General features: G+C 45.8%; 1 protein-coding gene and 2 long non-coding RNA genes across 3 annotated transcripts in view; 1 reads left to right on the forward strand and 2 right to left on the reverse strand.

Moving 5' to 3' along the window:
- Window positions 1-1970: 1970 nt before the first annotated feature.
- Window positions 1971-7142, reverse strand: LOC121843371. Its single transcript, XR_006081518.1, has 2 exons — window positions 6829-7142; window positions 1971-2120 (listed from the first exon to the last, which is right to left on the reverse strand). It is a non-coding gene; the product is annotated as an uncharacterized LOC121843371 (long non-coding RNA).
- Window positions 7143-15197: 8055 nt separating this feature from the next.
- LOC112241009 (UPF0472 protein C16orf72 homolog) overlaps window positions 15198-20000 on the forward strand; it is an 8625-nt gene continuing 3822 nt past the window's right edge. Inside the window, exons 1-3 of the mRNA XM_042312996.1 lie at window positions 15198-15677; window positions 16821-16901; window positions 19129-19425. Of these exons, the coding sequence (XP_042168930.1) occupies window positions 15479-15677; window positions 16821-16901; window positions 19129-19425 (577 nt within the window). The 5' untranslated portion in view covers window positions 15198-15478. The remainder of the gene's footprint in view (window positions 15678-16820; window positions 16902-19128; window positions 19426-20000) is intronic.
- Window positions 18167-18720, reverse strand: LOC121843370. The gene is made up of 3 exons (XR_006081517.1): window positions 18624-18720; window positions 18436-18555; window positions 18167-18217 (listed from the first exon to the last, which is right to left on the reverse strand). It is a non-coding gene; the product is annotated as an uncharacterized LOC121843370 (long non-coding RNA).

A 20000-nucleotide genomic window follows, 5' to 3' on the forward strand; every position in this document is an offset into this window, starting at 1 on the left:
CATAACAGCAAAACAACACTCGCCAAAATTGCTACACTCAAACAAACCAAGCTACTACCTCAAAGAATCAGCAATATCCTCAACACCAGCATACCCCAAACAACTGTTATTACCCCAACAACTGTTACTACCCCCAACAACTGTTACCCTGGAACAACCGTTACTACCCCCCAAACAACCACAAGACATTACTACCCCCAACAACTGTTACTACCCCCAAAATAACTGCTACTACCCCAACAACTGTTACTACCCCAAAAAAACAACCGTTACTACCCCCCAAACAACCGTTACTACCCCCCAACAACATCACTACATCATCACAACATCACTACATCCAGTCACTACATCCAGTCACTACAACATCACTACATCCAGTCACTACAACATCACTACAACATCACTACATCATCACTACATCCAGTCACTACAACATCACTACAACATCACTACAACATCACTACAACATCACCACAACATCACTACATCCAGTCACTACAACATCACTACATCCAGTCACTACAACATCACTACATCCAGTCACTACATCATCACTACATCCAGTCACTACATCATCACTACATCCAGTCACCAAGCAACATCACCACATCCAGTCACTACAACATCACGACAACATCAATACTGGACCTGAAGACACTGTGGTTACGAACCACTGATCTAGGACATGAAGACACTGTAGATACTAACCACTGATCTAGGGACCTGAAGACACCCCCCTACCTGATGTCTCTCACCCTTACCCTGATGTCTCTCACCCCACTACCTGATGTCTCTCACCCCCTTACCTGATGCCCCCCACACCCCTACCTGATGTCTCCCCACACCACCCTACCTGATGTACCTGATCCTACCTGACCCCCACACCCCTACCTGATGTCCCCCCCACACCCCTACCTGATGTCCCCCCCACCACCCCCTACCTGATGTCCCCCCACACCCCTACCTGATGTCTCCCCCCTCACCCCACACCCCTACCTGATGTCTCCCCCTCACCCCACACCCCTACCTGATGTCTCCCCACACCCCACACCCTACCTGATGTCCCCCCACACACCCCTGCCTGATGTCCCCCCCCACCACACCCCTACCTGATGTCCCCCCACCACACCCCTACCTGATGTCTCCCCACCACACCCCTACCTGATGTCTCCCCCCACCACACCCCTACCTGATGTCTCCCCCACCACACCCCTACCTGATGTCTCCCCCCCCTCCACTGATGTCCCCCCCCACCCCCTACCTGATGTCTCTCCCACTCCCCCCACCCCTACCTGATGTCTCCCACCCCCCACCCCTACCTGATGTCTCCCCCACCACACCCCTACCTGATGTCTCCCCCCCCCCACCACACCCCTACCTGATGTCCCCCCACCCAAATCCCCTACCTGATGTCTCCCCACCCAATTCCCCTACCTGATGTCCCCCCCACCCATTCCCCTACCTGATGTCTCCCCCCACCCATTCCCCTACCTGATGTCCCCCACCCATTCCCCTACCCATGTCTCCCCCCACCCATTCCCCCTACCTGATGTCTCCCCCCACCCATTCCCCTACCTGATGTCCCCCCACCCATTCCCCTACCTGATGTCCCCCCACCCATTCACCCCTACCTGATGTCTCCCCCCCACCCATTCCCCTACCTGATGTCTCCCCCACCCATTCCCCTACCTGATGTCCCCCCCACTCCCTACCTGATGTCCCCCCCCACCACACCCCTACCTGATGTCTCCCCCCACCACACCCCTACCTGATGTCCCCCCCACCCATTCCCCTACCTGATGTCTCCACCCATTCCCCTACCTGATGTCCCCCACCCATTCCCCTACCTGATGTCCCCCCCCCACCCATTCCCCTACCTGATGTCTCCCCCACCCATTCCCCTACCTGATGTCCCCCCCACCCATTCCCCTACCTGACGCTCTTTGAGGATGTGTTTCTCAGGTCCTGTCTTGTGGCAGAGTCCATTGCTCTCCATGACAGAGTAGTGTAGTCTGGAGAAGGAGACGGTTGGACCAGGCACCTGGAACATCACCTCTGGATCATCTGCTGCTGGGGCTCCTGCTGGGCTGCCTGGCTCACCATTCTGGGGCTTAGACATCCTCCTCACCGAGAGAGAGAGAAGGAGAGAGACAGAGAGAGAGAGACAGAGAGAGAGAGAGACAGACAGAGAGAGAAACAGACAGAGAGAGAGACAGACAGAGACAGACAGAGACAGACAGAGAGAGAGACAGACAGAGAGAGAGAGAAAGAAGGGAACAGAGAAGAAATTATGTTAGATAGATAAAGAGACAGACAGAGAGAGAGGAGTTGTCTGCTGCAGTAGCTATCTAACCTATGTTCTAACTTCAAGGTAACGTATCCCAGATTGCCCTGCCCCGGCCTCTTTACACCCCTGTCAACCAATCACACAGGGGCATGGGTGTGGCCACGCCCTACCAGAGGGCAGGATGTTGAACTTTGAACCTTGGCCTTGACAGCGCAGGGGCATTGATAACAGAAGAGCACGTGCAACAAACACCTGTCTTCACCAATGATGTATATATAAACCCTAGCTGACGCTATGTATTTGCAACCGAGTGGCTTCACGTCACCGGTCGGCCATATTGGAACTCCCCGGTAGGAGCAGTCCTCCATAGGAATGAATGGAATTACATTTTTCAAGGACATAATTATATACTCTGATACTTACAGGAAAATGCTTAAATACTATATATATATATATATATATATATATAAATATATTTGTTATTTTAATGTTTATCATAATATAATTTAAACGTATCCATAAAGGTATCTGCAGAATAAACGTGTCAAAAGCGAATGTAGACATTAATACATTAATTTCTTTTAGCTTCCAGTGGAATACCAAGATGGAGGCTGAGTGGTGGCTTCACTACAGCACCCCCTATCAGTCATCTAGTGTATTTAGATGGCTGAGTGGTGGCTTCACTACAGCACCCCCTATCAGTCATCTAGTGTATTTAGATGGCTGAGTGGTGGCTTCACTACAGCGCCCCCTGTCAGTCATCTAGTGTATTTAGATGGCTGAGTGGTGGCTTCACTACAGCACCCCTATCAGTCATCTAGTGTATTTAGATGGCTGAGTGGTGGGTTCACTACAGCGCCCCCTATCAGTCATCTAGTGTATTTAGATGGCTGAGTGGTGGGTTCACTAGATGGCAGTGGGTTCACACAGCGCCCCTATCAGTCATCTAGTGTATTTAGATGGAGGCTGAGTGGTACAGCACCCCTATCAGTCATCTAGTGTATTTAGACAGCACAGCCCCTATCAGTCATCTAGTGTATTTAGATGGCTGAGTGGTGGCTTCACTACAGCACCCCTATCAGTCATCTAGTGTATTTAGATGGCTGAGTGGTGGCTTCACTACAGCACCCTATCAGTCATCTAGTGTATTTAGATGGTTGAGTGGTGGCTTCACTACAGCACCCCTATCAGTCATCTAGTGTATTTAGATGGCTGAGTGGTGGCTTCACTACAGCACCCCTATCAGTCATCTAGTGTATTTAGATGGTTGAGTGGTGGCTTCACTACAGCACCCCCTATCAGTCATCTAGTGTATTTAGATGGTTGAGTGGTGGCTTCACTACAGCACCCCTATCAGTCATCTAGTGTATTTAGATGGTTGAGTGGTGGCTTCACTACAGCACCCCTATCAGTCATCTAGTGTATTTAGATGGCTGAGTGGTGGCTACAGCACCCCACTCTAGTGTATTTAGACAGCTACAGCCCCCTATCAGTCATCTAGTGTATTTAGATGGCTGAGTGGTGGCTTCACTACAGCACCCCTATCAGTCATCTAGTGTATTTAGATGGTTGAGTGGTGGCTTCACTACAGCGCCCCTATCAGTCATCTAGTGTATTTAGATGGCTGAGTGGTGGCTTCACTACAGCACCCCCTATCAGTCATCTAGTGTATTTAGATGGCTGAGTGGTGGCTTCACTACAGCACAGTCCCCTATCAGTCATCTAGTGTATTTAGATGGCTGAGTGGTGGCTTCACTACAGCACCCCCTATCAGCTTCACTACAGCGCCTGTCATCATCTAGTGTATTTAGATGGCTGAGTGGTGGCTTCACTACAGCACCCCCTATCAGTCATCTAGTGTATTTAGATGGCTGAGTGGTGGCTTCACTACAGCACCCCTATCAGTCATCTAGTGTATTTAGATGGCTGAGTGGTGGCTTCACTACAGCACCCCCTATCAGTCATCTAGTGTATTTAGATGGCTGAGTGGTGGCTTCACTACAGGTTCACTGGTGGTACAGCACCCCCTGTCAGTCATCTAGTGTATTTAGATGGCTGAGTGGTGGCTTCACTACAGCACCCCCTATCAGTCATCTAGTGTATTTAGATGGCTGAGTGGTGGCTTCACTACAGCACCCCTATCAGTCATCTAGTGTATTTAGATGGCTGAGTGGTGGCTTCACTACAGCACCCCCTATCAGTCATCTAGTGTATTTAGATGGCTGAGTGGTGGCTTCACTACAGCGCCCCTATCAGTCATCTAGTGTATTTAGATGGCTGAGTGGTGGCTTCACTACAGCACCCCCTATCAGTCATCTAGTGTATTTAGATGGCTGAGTGGTGGCTTCACTACAGCACCCCTATCAGTCATCTAGTGTATTTAGATGGCTGAGTGGTGGCTTCACTACAGCACCCCTATCAGTCATCTAGTGTATTTAGATGGCTGAGTGGTGGCTTCACTACAGCACCCCTATCAGTCATCTAGTGTATTTAGATGGCTGAGTGGTGGCTTCACTACAGCACCCCTATCAGTCATCTAGTGTATTTAGATGGCTGAGTGGTGGCTTCACTACAGCACCCCCTATCAGTCATCTAGTGTATTTAGATGGCTGAGTGGTGGCTTCACTACAGCACCCCCTATCAGTCATCTAGTGTATTTAGATGGCTGAGTGGTGGCTTCACTACAGCACCCCTGTCAGTCATCTAGTGTATTTAGATGGCTGAGTGGTGGCTTCACTACAGCACCCCTATCAGTCATCTAGTGTATTTAGATGGCTGAGTGGTGGCTTCACTACAGCACCCCCTGTCAGTCATCTAGTGTATTTAGAGTAGCTTACTACAGCAACCTATCAGTCATCTAGTGTATTTAGATGGCTGGTGGTGGACATACAGCAATCAGTCATCTAGTGTATTTAGAGTAACAGAACCCCATCAGTAGTGTATTTAGAGAGTGGGTAGACATAATAAATGGTAGTAACAGAACCCCCAGTAGAGGTCAGACATAATAAATGTAGTAATAGAACCCCACAGTAGAGGGGTGGACATAATAAATGTAGTAACAGAACCCCACAGTCATCCAGTGAGGTGTAGACATAGATAAATGTAGTAACACAGCACCCCCTAACAGTATCTAGTGTACCATCAGATGGCTGAGTGGTGGGTTCACACAGCGCCCCTGTCAGTCATCTAGTGTATTTAGATGGCTGAGTGGTGGCTTCAACACAGCGCATCCCCTGTCAGTCATCTAGTGTATTTAGATGGCTGAGTGGTGGCTTCAACACAGCGCCCCCTGTCAGTCATCTAGTGTATTTAGATGGTTGAGTGGTGGGTTCAACACAGAGCCCCCTGTCAGTCATCTAGTGTATTTAGTAGTAACAGAACCCCACAGTAGAGGTGTAGACATAATAAATGTAGTAACAGAACCCCACAGTAGAGGTGTAGACATAATAAATGTAGTAACAGAACCCCACAGTAGAGGTGTAGACATAATAAATGTAGTAACAGAACCCCACAGTAGAGGTGCAGACATAATAAATGTAGTAACAGAACCCCACAGTAGAGGTGTAGACATAATAAATGTAGTAACAGAACCCCACAGTAGAGGTGTAGAGACATAATAAATGTAGTAACAGAACCCCACAGTAGAGGGGTAGACATAATAAATGTAGTAACAGAACCCCACAGTAGAGGTGTAGACATAATAAATGTAGTAACAGAACCCCACAGTAGAGGGGTAGACATAATAAATGTAGTAACAGAACCCCACAGTAGAGGTGTAGACATAATAAATGTAGTAACAGAACCCCACAGTAGACCAGCGCCCTATCAGTCATCAGGGGGTAGTACCAAGATGGCTGAGTGGTGGGTTCAACACAGCGCCCCCTGTCAGTCATCTAGGGTTTATCTACATCATTGGTCTTCACCTGTGTACATCTTCATAATCAGACTATAGAGTACAACAGTATGGGTCATAATACCCATAAAACCTAGCGGGTAAAACCAGGAAATGGTTCCAATTTTTTTTTTTACACTAATAATTTCTTCACCTGAGATGTTTTTAAATACTTCATACCAGGTCTGTGTTTCATGTAGTCTTACCCTGGCTTGACGTTTTGATAACCATAGAAATCTCTCTCGGACAAATGACCTTTTATCAATATATTCACCTGTATTTACCTCCCAAAAAATGAAACGCTAACTAGCCGCTAATGTGGCTATCATTCAGAACTACACATCCTGTCACAAGCATTTCCCTCAAGACACATTTCTCCATGCAAACTCTCATCAACAAGTATCAAGTAACCTCCTAGCAAGTACATATTATAGCCTCTTTTCTTTACTCGTGTAAGTAATTGACATTGTGTATTTCTCATGTGTATTTTTGTTTATTATTTTTACAAATGACCCAATAAGTACACATGTGCATTTTATACATAAAATAATAAAAGTAATTTGTGTAACTTTTTTAATGTGGTGACATGCTAGCTACCAGTAGCCCACCAGGGAAGGGATATTTATCTAGCTGGTTAATGCTGACTCACCGTTCGTATTGTAATGATGCAGGTCTCGAACCGTCGACCTTCTGGCCCTTATTAATTAAACCCCAGGGGTCGTTACACTCATCCCTCCTTTTTCATAGAGCGCGTCCTCGCGCTGGCTTGCGAACCCTACGTCTTTTTACAGGAACGCGCGCGCGCACACACACACACTCTCACCGGCCAAGCACGCGCACTGTCGTGGCTGCAAGGTCCGATCCACTTCTGACACCAGTGTAATGAAACAGGCAGGGAAGCAGGACTCGAACCCTCGACCTTTCTTGGCCGAAAGTCCAGCGCGCTATAAGCGGCACAGTCGATATCCGCTCTTATAACCCCAACCCCCCAGGGTGGAGAGAGAGAGAGAGAGAGACCCCAGGGTGGAGAGAGAGAGAGACCCCCAGGGTCGTTACAGTAGAGCAGATAGAGGGGACGTTGTTCCAGCTGCAGTGACACCACTGTTCTGTGTGGAGTCAGACACGCCCGCTTTACGTTAGTCCGGGAACCATGGCAATGACAGTTGGTTAGCTAGCGTGTCGCCGCTGTTCTGTGTGGAGTCAGACACGCCCGCTTTACGTTAGTCCGGGAACCATGGCAATGACAGTTGGTTAGCTAGCGTGTCGCCGCTGTTCTGTGTGGAGTCAGACACGCCCGCTTTACGTTAGTCCGGGAACCATGGCAATGACAGTTGGTTAGCTAGCGTGTCGCCGCTGTTCTGTGTGGAGTCAGACACGCCCGCTTTACGTTAGTCCGGGAACCATGGCAATGACAGTTGGTTAGCTAGCGTGTCGCCGCTTAGAAAAGGTCTGACTGCACGAACGGTAAACTAATGTTAACAAACTAGCTTAGCTAAATATTGCCTGGTGGGTTAGGTACCATGGTTGGCTAGCTAGTTATAGATACCATGGTTGGCTAGTTGGCTACATTAGCTAAGGTTGGCTAAATAGTTAGGTACCTTGGTTGGCTAGTTAGTTAGGTACCTTGGTTGGCTAGTTGGCTACATTAGCTAAGGTTGGCTAAATAGTTAGGTACCTTGGTTGGCTAGTTAGTTAGGTACCTTGGTTGGCTAGTTGGCTACATTAGCTAAGGTTGGCTAGTTAGTTAGGTACCTTGGTTGGCTAGTAAGTTAGGTACCTTGGTTGGCTAGTTGGCTACATTAGCTAAGGTTGGCTAGTTAGTTAGGTACCTTGGTTGGCTAGTTAGTTAGGTACCTTGGTTGGCTAGTAAGTTAGGTACCTTGGTTGGCTAGTTAGTTAGGTACCTTGGTTGGCTAGTAAGTTAGGTACCTTGGTTGGCTAGTTAGTTAGGTACCTTGGTTTGCTAGTTAGTTAGGTACCTTGGTTGGCTAGTTGGCTACATTAGTTAAGGTTGGCTAGTTAGTTAGGTACCTTGGTTGGCTAGTTAGTTAGGTACCTTGGTTGGCTAGCTAGTTAGATACCATGGTTGGCTAGTTAGTTAGGTACCTTGGTTGGCTAGTTAGTTAGGTACCTTGGTTGGCTAGTTGGCTACATTAGCTAAGGTTGGCTAGTTAGTTAGGTACCTTGGTTGGCTAGTAAGTTAGGTACCTTGGTTGGCTAGTTGGCTACATTAGCTAAGGTTGGCTAGTTAGTTAGGTACCTTGGTTGGCTAGTTAGTTAGGTACCTTGGTTGGCTAGTAAGTTAGGTACCTTGGTTGGCTAGTTAGTTAGGTACCTTGGTTGGCTAGTTAGTTAGGTACCTTGGTTGGCTAGTTGGCTACATTAGTTAAGGTTGGCTAGTTAGTTAGGTACCTTGGTTGGCTAGTTAGTTAGGTACCTTGGTTGGCTAGCTAGTTAGATACCATGGTTGGCTAGTTAGTTAGGTACCTTGGTTGGCTAGCTAGTTATAGATACCATGGTTGGCTAGTTAGTTAGGTACCTTGGTTGGCTAGTTAGTTAGGTACCTTGGTTGGCTAGCTAGTTAGGTACCTTGGTTGGCTAGTTAGTTAGGTACCTTGGTTGGCTAGTTGGCTACATTAGTTAAGGTTGGCTAGTTAGTTAGGTACCTTGGTTGGCTAGTAAGTTAGGTACCTTGGTTGGCTAGTAAGTTAGGTACCTTGGTTGGCTAGTTAGTTAGGTACCTTGGTTGGCTAGTTAGTTAGGTACCTTGGTTGGCTAGTTAGTTAGGTACCTTGGTTGGCTAGTTGGCTACATTAGCTAAGGTTGGCTAGTTAGTTAGGTACCTTGGTTGGCTAGTTAGTTAGGTACCTTGGTTGGCTAGTTGGCTACATTAGCTAAGGTTGGCTAGTTAGTTAGGTACCTTGGTTGGCTAGTAAGTTAGGTACCTTGGTTGGCTAGTTGGCTACATTAGCTAAGGTTGGCTAGTTAGTTAGGTACCTTGGTTGGCTAGTTAGTTAGGTACCTTGGTTGGCTAGTAAGTTAGGTACCTTGGTTGGCTAGTTAGTTAGGTACCTTGGTTGGCTAGTAAGTTAGGTACCTTGGTTGGCTAGTTAGTTAGGTACCTTGGTTTGCTAGTTAGTTAGGTACCTTGGTTGGCTAGTTGGCTACATTAGTTAAGGTTGGCTAGTTAGTTAGGTACCTTGGTTGGCTAGTTAGTTAGGTACCTTGGTTGGCTAGCTAGTTAGATACCATGGTTGGCTAGTTAGTTAGGTACCTTGGTTGGCTAGTTAGTTAGGTACCTTGGTTGGCTAGTTGGCTACATTAGCTAAGGTTGGCTAGTTAGTTAGGTACCTTGGTTGGCTAGTAAGTTAGGTACCTTGGTTGGCTAGTTGGCTACATTAGCTAAGGTTGGCTAGTTAGTTAGGTACCTTGGTTGGCTAGTTAGTTAGGTACCTTGGTTGGCTAGTAAGTTAGGTACCTTGGTTGGCTAGTTAGTTAGGTACCTTGGTTGGCTAGTTAGTTAGGTACCTTGGTTGGCTAGTTGGCTACATTAGTTAAGGTTGGCTAGTTAGTTAGGTACCTTGGTTGGCTAGTTAGTTAGGTACCTTGGTTGGCTAGCTAGTTAGATACCATGGTTGGCTAGTTAGTTAGGTACCTTGGTTGGCTAGCTAGTTATAGATACCATGGTTGGCTAGTTAGTTAGGTACCTTGGTTGGCTAGTTAGTTAGGTACCTTGGTTGGCTAGCTAGTTAGGTACCTTGGTTGGCTAGTTAGTTAGGTACCTTGGTTGGCTAGTTGGCTACATTAGTTAAGGTTGGCTAGTTAGTTAGGTACCTTGGTTGGCTAGTAAGTTAGGTACCTTGGTTGGCTAGTAAGTTAGGTACCTTGGTTGGCTAGTTAGTTAGGTACCTTGGTTGGCTAGTTAGTTAGGTACCTTGGTTGGCTAGTTAGTTAGGTACCTTGGTTGGCTAGTTGGCTACATTAGCTAAGGTTGGCTAGTTAGTTAGGTACCTTGGTTGGCTAGTTAGTTAGGTACCTTGGTTGGCTAGTTGGCTACATTAGCTAAGGTTGGCTAGTTAGTTAGGTACCTTGGTTGGCTAGTAAGTTAGGTACCTTGGTTGGCTAGTAAGTTAGGTACCTTGGTTGGCTAGTAAGTTAGGTACCTTGGTTGGCTAGTTAGTTAGGTACCTTGGTTGGCTAGTTAGTTAGGTACCTTGGTTGGCTAGTTAGTTAGGTACCTTGGTTGGCTAGTTGGCTACATTAGCTAAGGTTGGCTAGTTAGTTAGGTACCTTGGTTGGCTAGTTAGTTAGGTACCTTGGTTGGCTAGTTGGCTACATTAGCTAAGGTTGGCTAGTTAGTTAGGTACCTTGGTTGGCTAGTAAGTTAGGTACCTTGGTTGGCTAGTTAGTTAGGTACCTTGGTTGGCTAGTTAGTTAGGTACCTTGGTTGGCTAGTAAGTTAGGTACCTTGGTTGGCTAGTTAGTTAGGTACCTTGGTTGGCTAGTTAGTTAGGTACCTTGGTTGGCTAGTTAGTTAGGTACCTTGGTTATTCTGGGAGTCTAGTGTGTGTAATATACATTATTCTGGGAGTCTAGTGTGTGTAATATACATTATTCTGGGAGTCTAGTGTGTGTAATATACATTATTTTGGGAGTCTAGTGTGTGTAATATAAATTATTCTGGGAGTCTCGTGTGTGTGTATGAACTATGTGGAATATTTTTTGGACCATCGTCTTCCCTGAAAGCAGGTACTGACAGGATGACGAGGCCCGTGACGAGAATGATGATCCAGTGACAGTGTTTAAAACCATTTACAATAAATCTACAGTTCACTGTTGTAAAACCTATTTACAATAAATCTACAGTTCACTGTTGTAAAACCTATTTACAATAAATCTACAGTTCACTGTTGTAAAACCTATTTACAATAAATCTACAGTTCACTGTTGTAAAACCTATTTACAATAAATCTACAGTTCACTGTTGTAAAACCTATTTACAATAAATCTACAGTTCACTGTTGTAAAACCTATTTACAATAAATCTACAGTTCACTGTTGTAAAACCTATTTACAATAAATCTACAGTTCACTGTTGTAAAACCTATTTACAATAAATCTACAGTTCACTGTTGTAAAACCTATTTACAATAAATCTACAGTTCACTGTTGTAAAACCTATTTACAATAAATCTACAGTTCACTGTTGTAAAACCTATTTACAATAAATCTACAGTTCACTGTTGTAAAACCTATTTACAATAAATCTACAGTTCACTGTTGTAAAACCTATTTACAATAAATCTACAGTTCACTGTTGTAATCTATTTACAAGATATCTACAGTTCACTGTTGCAGTGCTGCCTTTGGGAGCATGTGGTCCTTGAAACACTTCTCTAGTCCAGCAATATGAGTGTGCCAGAGGTCGTCACGCTGGACGGGAGGCTGTGGTGGTCCACGATAACGAAGGAGCAGGTGTCCCTTCCAGTGATGTGGAACTGACCTTGGACTTGGACCTGGTGCCAGGAAGGATGGTCTTCACAGAGGCAGTAAGACCTTCCCTCCGCTTGGATATAGAAATCATTCGACCTCCTCTTCAATGGTCAGGTCCCTTTTAGGCACCATAGGAACACTTGACCTCCACCACCAGACCATCCGGTGAGGCACCCAGGATCCCAGACCGTTTGGTGAGGGGCACCCAGGATCCCAGACCGTCCGGTGAGGCACCCAGGATCCCAGACCGTTCGGTGAGAGGCACCCAGGATCCCAGACCGTTCGGTGAGGGGCACCCAGGATCCCAGACCATCCGTTGAGGCACCCAGGATCCCAGACCATCCGGTGAGGCACCCAGGATCCCAGACCATCCGTTCGATGAGGGGCACCCAGGATCCCAGACCATCCGTTGAGGCACCCAGGATCCCGGACCGTCCGGTGAAGCACCCAGGATCCCAGACCGTTCGGTGAGGGGCACCCAGGATCCCAGACCGTTCGGTGAGGCACCCAGGATCCCAGACCGTCCGGTGAGGCACCCAGACCGTCTGGTGAGGGGCACCCAGGATCCCGGACCGTCTGGTGAATTTCACCCAGGATCCCAGACCGTCTGGTGAATTTCACCCAGGACCCCAGACCGTCTGGTGAAGGGCACCCAGGATCCCCTCCCTCTTTGTCATCTGTCCCCCACATTATAGACAGTTTGTTTCCCATAAACTTTTAATTCATAACTTTGGATTTTTTACCACTTGCCATATCAATCATAATAGTGGGAAGGAGCCTACAGATCCAGACTGTGTGAGGGCATGTACCACTCAGAATAAATAAATACTGTTCCTTTGAAGATTTTGTCTCTTGTCATAAACTATACTGAACAGAAAATATGTTAAGTGTTAGTCCAATGTTTCATGAGCTGAAAAAAAATTATATTCCAGAAATGTTCCATATTTCTCAAAAAAAAATTGTGCAGAAATTTGTTTCCATCACCTGTTAGTGACTATTTCTCATTTGTCAAGATTATCCATCCATCTGACAGGTGTGGTATATCAATAAACTGATTAAACAGCATGATCATTACACAGGTGCACCTTCCGCTGGGGACAATAACATCATGATCATTACACAGGTGCACCTTCCGCTGGGGACAATAACAGCATGATCATTACACAGGTGTACCTTCTGCTGGGGACAATAACAGCATGATCATTACACAGGTGCACCTTCCGCTGGGGACAATAACATCATGATCATTACACAGGTGCACCTTCCGCTGGGGACAATAACAGCATGATCATTACACAGGTGCACCTTCTGCTGGGGACAATAACAGCATGATCATTACACAAGTGCACCTTCTGCTGGGGACAATAACAGCATGATCATTACACAGGTGCACCTTCCGCTGGGGACAATAACATCATGATCATTACACAGGTGCACCTTCCGCTGGGGACAATAACAGCATGATCATTACACAGGTGCACCTTCCGCTGGGGACAATAACAACATGATCATTACACAGGTGTAATCTTCTCTACATGGCCAGTCTGATAGTGGTCTTCTCCACATGGCCAGACTGATAGTGGTCTTATCCACATGGCCAGACTGATAGTGGTCTTCTCCACATGGCCAGACTGATAGTGGTCTTCTCCCCTTTTCAAGGCTCTTATGCACATCCTTGACCAAATCAATGAGGTCTGAAGTAGATGCCCAAGTCAACATACTGTACAAACAATTATCTAGGCTAAGGAATACAACGTTATGTTTTCATCTACTGCTCTGCTAACTAGCTAAAGTCTAAAACGCTTAGATTATGGGATGGATGCATTAATGTACCCTTTCATACAGTTGTTATGCTAACTAGCTAAAGTCTAAAACGCTTAGATTATGGGATGGATGCATTAATGTACCCTTTCATACAGTTGTCATGCTAACTAGCTAGCTAAAGTCTAAAACACTTAGATTATGGGATGGATGCATTAATGTACCCTTTCATACAGTTGTCATGCTAACTAGCTAGCTAAAGTCTAAAACGCTTAGACTATGGGATGGATGCATTAATTTACCCTTTCATACAGTTCAAATGCTAACTAGCTAAAGTGTGGTCAGTGTCTGAGATTGAACAGTAGTAGATGTAGACATCTGTAGACATCTGTGATTGCCAACAAAGGGTATATAACAAAGTATTGAGTTAAACTTTTGTTATTGACCAAATACTTATTTTCCACCATAATTTGGAAATAAATTCATAAAAAATCCTACGATGTGATTTTCTTTCTCATTTTGTCTGTCATAGTTGAAGTGTACCTATGATGAAAATTACAGGCCTCTCTCATCTTTTTAAGTGGGAGAACTTGCACAATTGGTGGCTGACTAAATACTTTTTTGCCACACTGTACATATATATACATATATATATATAAATATATTTACGTATTTATATACATATTTATATATATATATGCAAAGCTGTCATCAAGGCAAAGGATGGCGACTTTGAAGAATCTAAATGATAAAATGTATTTGATTTGTTTCAACACTTTTTTTGGTTACTAAATGTAAAAATAAAGAAAAACCTTTGAATGAGTAGGTCCAAACTTTTGACTGGTACTTTATATTAAAAAAAAAAAATATATATATATATATATATATATATATACTCCGAGTTCCTGATGACTATTTCCATTATGGCGGGGTGGCAGGTAGCCTAGTGGTTAGAGCATTGGACTAGTAACCGAAAGGTTGCTAGATTGAATCCCCGGGCTGACAAGGTAAAAATCTGTCGTTCTGCCCCTGAACAGGGCAGTTCCGAGGATGTCATTTAAAATAAGAATTTGTTCTTAACTGACTTGCCTAGTTAAATTTTTAAAATCTATAAAAATATGGCCATTTTAACCAGATTTGACCTTTGAAACCCCTTTTAAAATTGCCTTAAAAATCTAAATGTAAGCTGTTATCTAGCCTAACTTTATGGATCTAACATTATTGTTTGATCTAGCATGGATGACGAGCTGTAACAAGCAAACAAAAAAATAAATCACTTTGTCCAGGTTGGCTGGTCTACTAAAGGGGGTCATTTATTTTACATTTTTAATTATTGGGCTACTTTCTGACTGTAGGCCAGAATTTAAGGCTAAATAATATAGTTTGTAAACTTCCATCCGCGCGGATAGTTATCCGAGATCTTTGGGACGTCCATACACTAAACCCTAACAACCCTGAGCATATCCTTAACCGTGTTAAACGTCAACTTGCATGAGGGTAAGGCCATCCACAAGGAACCTGATAACACGGCTCCCTCTGGACAGACACCGTTTGACAGTCAAAGGAGGAGGAGGAGGAGGAGGGGGGCGGGATCAACATTGTTGTTCTATGACGTAGCTCTTCCCTTTTACATCCAATGAAGACTTGAGAACAATTCGCAGAACCACGCCCTAAAGCAACCACTGCAGGCCAATCGTGTTTAAGCATGGTGAGAGAAAAGGCGGGGTTTCAGTGAACAAGCATGTTGACATGTGTGTTTTTTTTATTTTTAAAGAGATTTTCTCAGTCGACGACTCCTTCAGTTTGTTTAGTACCGGGGCGACCTGCGTTTAGACACCCGATGTTTTCACAATGCGGATCTAACTTCAACAACAGCTGGGCTTTTTAATTATTTTATTTTTTTAGCGTTTCTACGGCTAGTTACTAATCCATCCGATTAGTATTCACATCTATAAGGAAGTTTACAAAAAAAACGGGAGGGTGGTGGGGGGGGGTACCCACCTATAATAAACCGTAACGTAATAGACGCTTAATTGCGATTTATTATGGAGGAGAAGAAGGAGAAGGAGGGCGAAGCGGAGATCCAGGAACACGGTCCCGAACATTGGTTCTCCAAATGGGAGCGGCAGTGTTTGGCCGAAGCGGAGCGACAGGAGCCGAGCGACGACGAGTCGGAGCAAAGTCAGCAAAAACTATGGCATCTTTTCCAAAATTCAGCCACTGCGGTCGCACAGCTATACAAAGGTCCGGAATAATACTTCATTAAACAACTAGTATTAGCTAATTAAGATAGCTTTTTAATTCTAATTGTCAGCTATCAGATAGAGTCAGTGGCAAGGCAAACAAAGGCGATCTAGTTTGCTGTTTTTGTTTTGTTTTGGCAACCATTTGAGACCCTACTTGTAGTCTTATTAGTTTTATATATTAGCTACATTTGTAACTAACATTGTGTAAGAATAATGTACAGATTGTCATCTTATAACCCCCCTGCTGAGTTATCTAGTTGTCAGGTCCAGGAACAGTACTGTAGCTGTAGCTCGGGAACTAACTAAAGATATCATAGATATATTATATTTTGACCTCTTTACATCGTTCAAGTCATTTGATTTGCATTTCTTTGTTTAATCATTTTATTAATGTCGAGTTTTGACCATTTTTGTCTCGTGTTAACTTTGCAGTCTGACCGTAACGCAGAACAAAATGGCGAAGCGCAGGGAGGAGTTGTGTTGAAAATAACTATTTTATTATTATTATTATTATTATTAACCACCACCAAGCTGTTTCTGTTTTTGTCTGACACTCGGTCCTCTTGGCACATTCACAACACTTGACCATTCACCTTGTCTGGTCAATCAATTTAAAAACGACGAGATGAATTATTATAACGCTGATCAATGCGTTACTAGGACAAAATGGCGATTGGATTATGACTAATGTTATCTATCCGACTTAGTGTATAGTTATTCTACTAGTTTATCACAATATTGAGGGTGTATTCTACATCCACGTCTCTAGTGAAACAACCACTATGCTATGATAACTAGATTAGTTGTGCTCGTTTTTGGGGGGCCCAAGCCAGTGTTCAGCTAACTAGATAACTGTCGCTTGGTTTCTTTGCCATAGGTTTGGTCTTAAGGCATATAAACACAGTGAAGTCGGACTGATGCAGCTCAGTCAGACAAAATGGCGTTGCTTAGCCAAGTTGAAGGGTCAAAGTAGAGAAAGTTGTCTATTCAAAGTTATACGGGCCTGGGGAAAAAAGTCGCAGTCTTGCCAGACCATGTCATATGTTGGACACAAGCATGGAATTAATGGCATTTATTGGTTTTGTGAATGTCAGGTTGCTCCGGTTGTTAACATTTTCCTTGTGTGTGTGTGTGTGTTCAGACAGAGTTTGTCAACAGCAGGGTCTGTCTCTCTGGGTTCCCTTCCAGAACGCAGCTACTGCCGTCACCAACCTATACAAAGGTAACTAAATGCTGAGTTTAATTAGCTTTATTGTGTGTTTTTGTCTTGTGGCTGTGTGACACACTGAGTGTCTGTGTTTTTACCAGGCTAGGGTTTCCCTGGGGGGGGACACTCGGATGAACGACAACACAGTCTACCACCCTAACCCTTCCCCTCCTCTCTTCCCTAGCCACACACCCATACTCCGGGCTGTAGCTAGACCACCAGGGTCCTGTTCACTAAGGAGGAAATGGAAGAGAACGTTCCGATGTGGGGAACCTGTCCAATAGAAAATGCATGTTTTTGTTTTCCGTTGTGCTGTTAAATACAACCCTGTATGGATGCATGTGGGTGAGGGGGGGGTTGTTTCTATTGAGCTCACTGTTAAATACAACCCTGTATGGATGCATGTGGGTGAGGGGGGTTGTTTCTATTGAGCTCACTGTTAAATACAACCCTGTATGGATGCATGTGGGTGAGGGGGGTTGTTTCTATTGAGCTCACTGTTAAATACAACCCTGTATGGATGCATGTGGGTGAGGGGGGTTGTTTCTATTGAGCTCACTGTTAAATACAACCCTGTATGGATGCATGTGGGTGAGGGGGTTGTTTCTATTGAGCTCACTGTTAAATACAACCCTGTATGGATGCATGTGGGTGAGGGGGGTTGTTTCTATTGAGCTCACTGTTAAATACAACCCTGTATGGATGCATGTGGGTGAGGGGGTTGTTTCTATTGAGCTCACTGTTAAATACAACCCTGTATGGATGCATGTGGGTGAGGGGGGGTTGTTTCTATTGAGCTCACTGTTAAATACAACCCTGTATGGATGCATGTGGGTGAGGGGGGTTGTTTCTATTGAGCTCACTGTTAAATACAACCCTGTATGGATGCATGTGGGTGAGGGGGGGTTGTTTCTATTGAGCTCACTGTTAAATACAACCCTGTATGGATGCATGTGGGTGAGGGGGGTTGTTTCTATTGAGCTCAGTTTCAATGCTATTACTGCAGTCATTTTGGAAATGTCTTGGAGTCTAATGCTACCAGCTATTAATGCTACCAGCTATTAATGCTACCAGCTATTAATTCTACCTGCTATTAATTCTACCTGCTATTAATGCTACCTGCTGTTAATTCTACCTGCTATTAGCGCAGTAAGTCATTATGGAAACGTCTTGGAGTCTAATGCTACCAGCTATTAATGCTACCAGCTATTAATGCTACCAGCTATTAATGCTACCAGCTATTAATGCTACCAGCTATTAATGCTACCAGCTATTAATTCTACCAGCTATTAATGCTACCTGCTATTAATGCTACCTGCTATTAATGCTACCTGCTATTAATTCTACCTGCTGTTAATTCTACCAGCTATTAGTGCAGTAAGTCATTATGTAAATGTCTTGGAGACTAATGCTACCTGCTATTAGTGCAGTACATCTATGTAAATGTCTTGGAGATTAATTCTACCTGCTATTAGTGCTACCTGTTATTAATGCAGTAAGTCATTATGTAAATGTCTTGGAGACTAATGCTACCTGCTATTAATTCTACCTGCTATTAGCGCAGTAAGTCATTATGTAAATGTCTTGGAGGCTAATGCTACCTGCTATTAATGCTACCTGCTATTAGCGCAGTAAGTCATTATGTAAATGTCTTGGAGGCTAATGCTACCTGCTATTAATGCTACCTGCTATTAGCGCAGTAAGTCATTATGTAAATGTCTTGGAGGCTAATGCTACCTGTAATGTTAATGTGGTAAATTATTTTATTTATCTCTTCTGTGCTGCTGCTCGTCTGCTATGGACACTGCTACTGACTGACTGACTGGTGACCCCCTCACAGAGTCACTAGAGTCCCACCAGCGGAGCTATGAGTTGGGGTCCAGCGGGTGTACCAGGGTCGTAATAAAGACGTGAAACCTGTCCCCCCAATCCATCCTCTCACCCTCTCTCTCCCCTCTCTCTCTCCCCCTTACAGAGTCACTAGAGTCCCACCAGCGGAGCTATGAGTTGGGGGTCCAGCGGGTGTACCAGGGTCGTAATAAAGACGTGAAACCTGTCCCCCCCCCCAATCCATCCTCTCACCCTCTCTCTCCCTCCTCTCTCCCCCCTTACAGAGTCACTAGAGTCCCACCAACGGAGCTATGAGTTGGGGGTCCAGCGGGTGTACCAGGGTCGTAATAAAGACGTGAAACCTGTCCCCCAATCCAACCTCTCACCCTCTCTCTCCCTCTCCCCCTCACAGAGTCACTAGAGTCCCACCAGCGGAGCTATGAGTTGGGGGTCCAGCGGGCGTACCAGCGTCGTAACAAAGACATGCTGGCCTGGGTAAAGAAGAGGAGGAGAAACATCAGGAGGGAGGACCTCATCAGCTTTTTGTGTGGCAAGGCGCCGCCCCCACGCAACCCCCGTCGCGACGCACAGACACCCAAACACGGCCACGCCCTCTCTGTGATGTCACCCGGCAGGCCGCCGTCCACGGAGAGCGGGTCGTCTGTCGAGGCTGACCTGCAGCCCTTCAGAGAGGCCATCGCACTGCACGGTGAGACAGACAGACGCACACACTGCACGGTGAGACAGACAGACGCGCACACTGCACGGTGAGACAGACAGACGCGCACACTGCACGGTGAGACAGACGGACGCGCACACTGCACGGTGAGACAGACGGACGCGCACACTGCACGGTGAGACAGACGGACGCGCACACTGCACGGTGAGACAGACAGACGCGCACACTGCGCGGTGAGACAGACAGACGCGCGGTGAGCAGACGGCGCGGTGAGACAGACGGACGCGGTGAGACAGACGCACACTGCACGGTGAGACAGACAGACGGTGAGACACTGCACGGTGAGACAGACAGACGCGCGGTGAGACACTGCACGGTGAGACAGACAGACGCGCGCGGTGAGACAGACGGACACGGTGAGACAGACAGACGCGCACACTGCACGGTGAGACAGACAGACGCGCACACTGCGCGGTGAGACAGACAGACGCGCACACTGCGCGGTGAGACAGACGGAGACGCGCACACTGCGCGGTGAGACAGACGGACGGACGCGCACACTGCGCGGTGAGACAGACGGACAGACGCGCACACTGCGCGGTGAG

This window comes from Oncorhynchus tshawytscha, unplaced genomic scaffold (assembly GCF_018296145.1).
Source record: "Oncorhynchus tshawytscha isolate Ot180627B unplaced genomic scaffold, Otsh_v2.0 Un_contig_6704_pilon_pilon, whole genome shotgun sequence".
Lineage (NCBI taxonomy): Eukaryota > Metazoa > Chordata > Actinopteri > Salmoniformes > Salmonidae > Oncorhynchus > Oncorhynchus tshawytscha.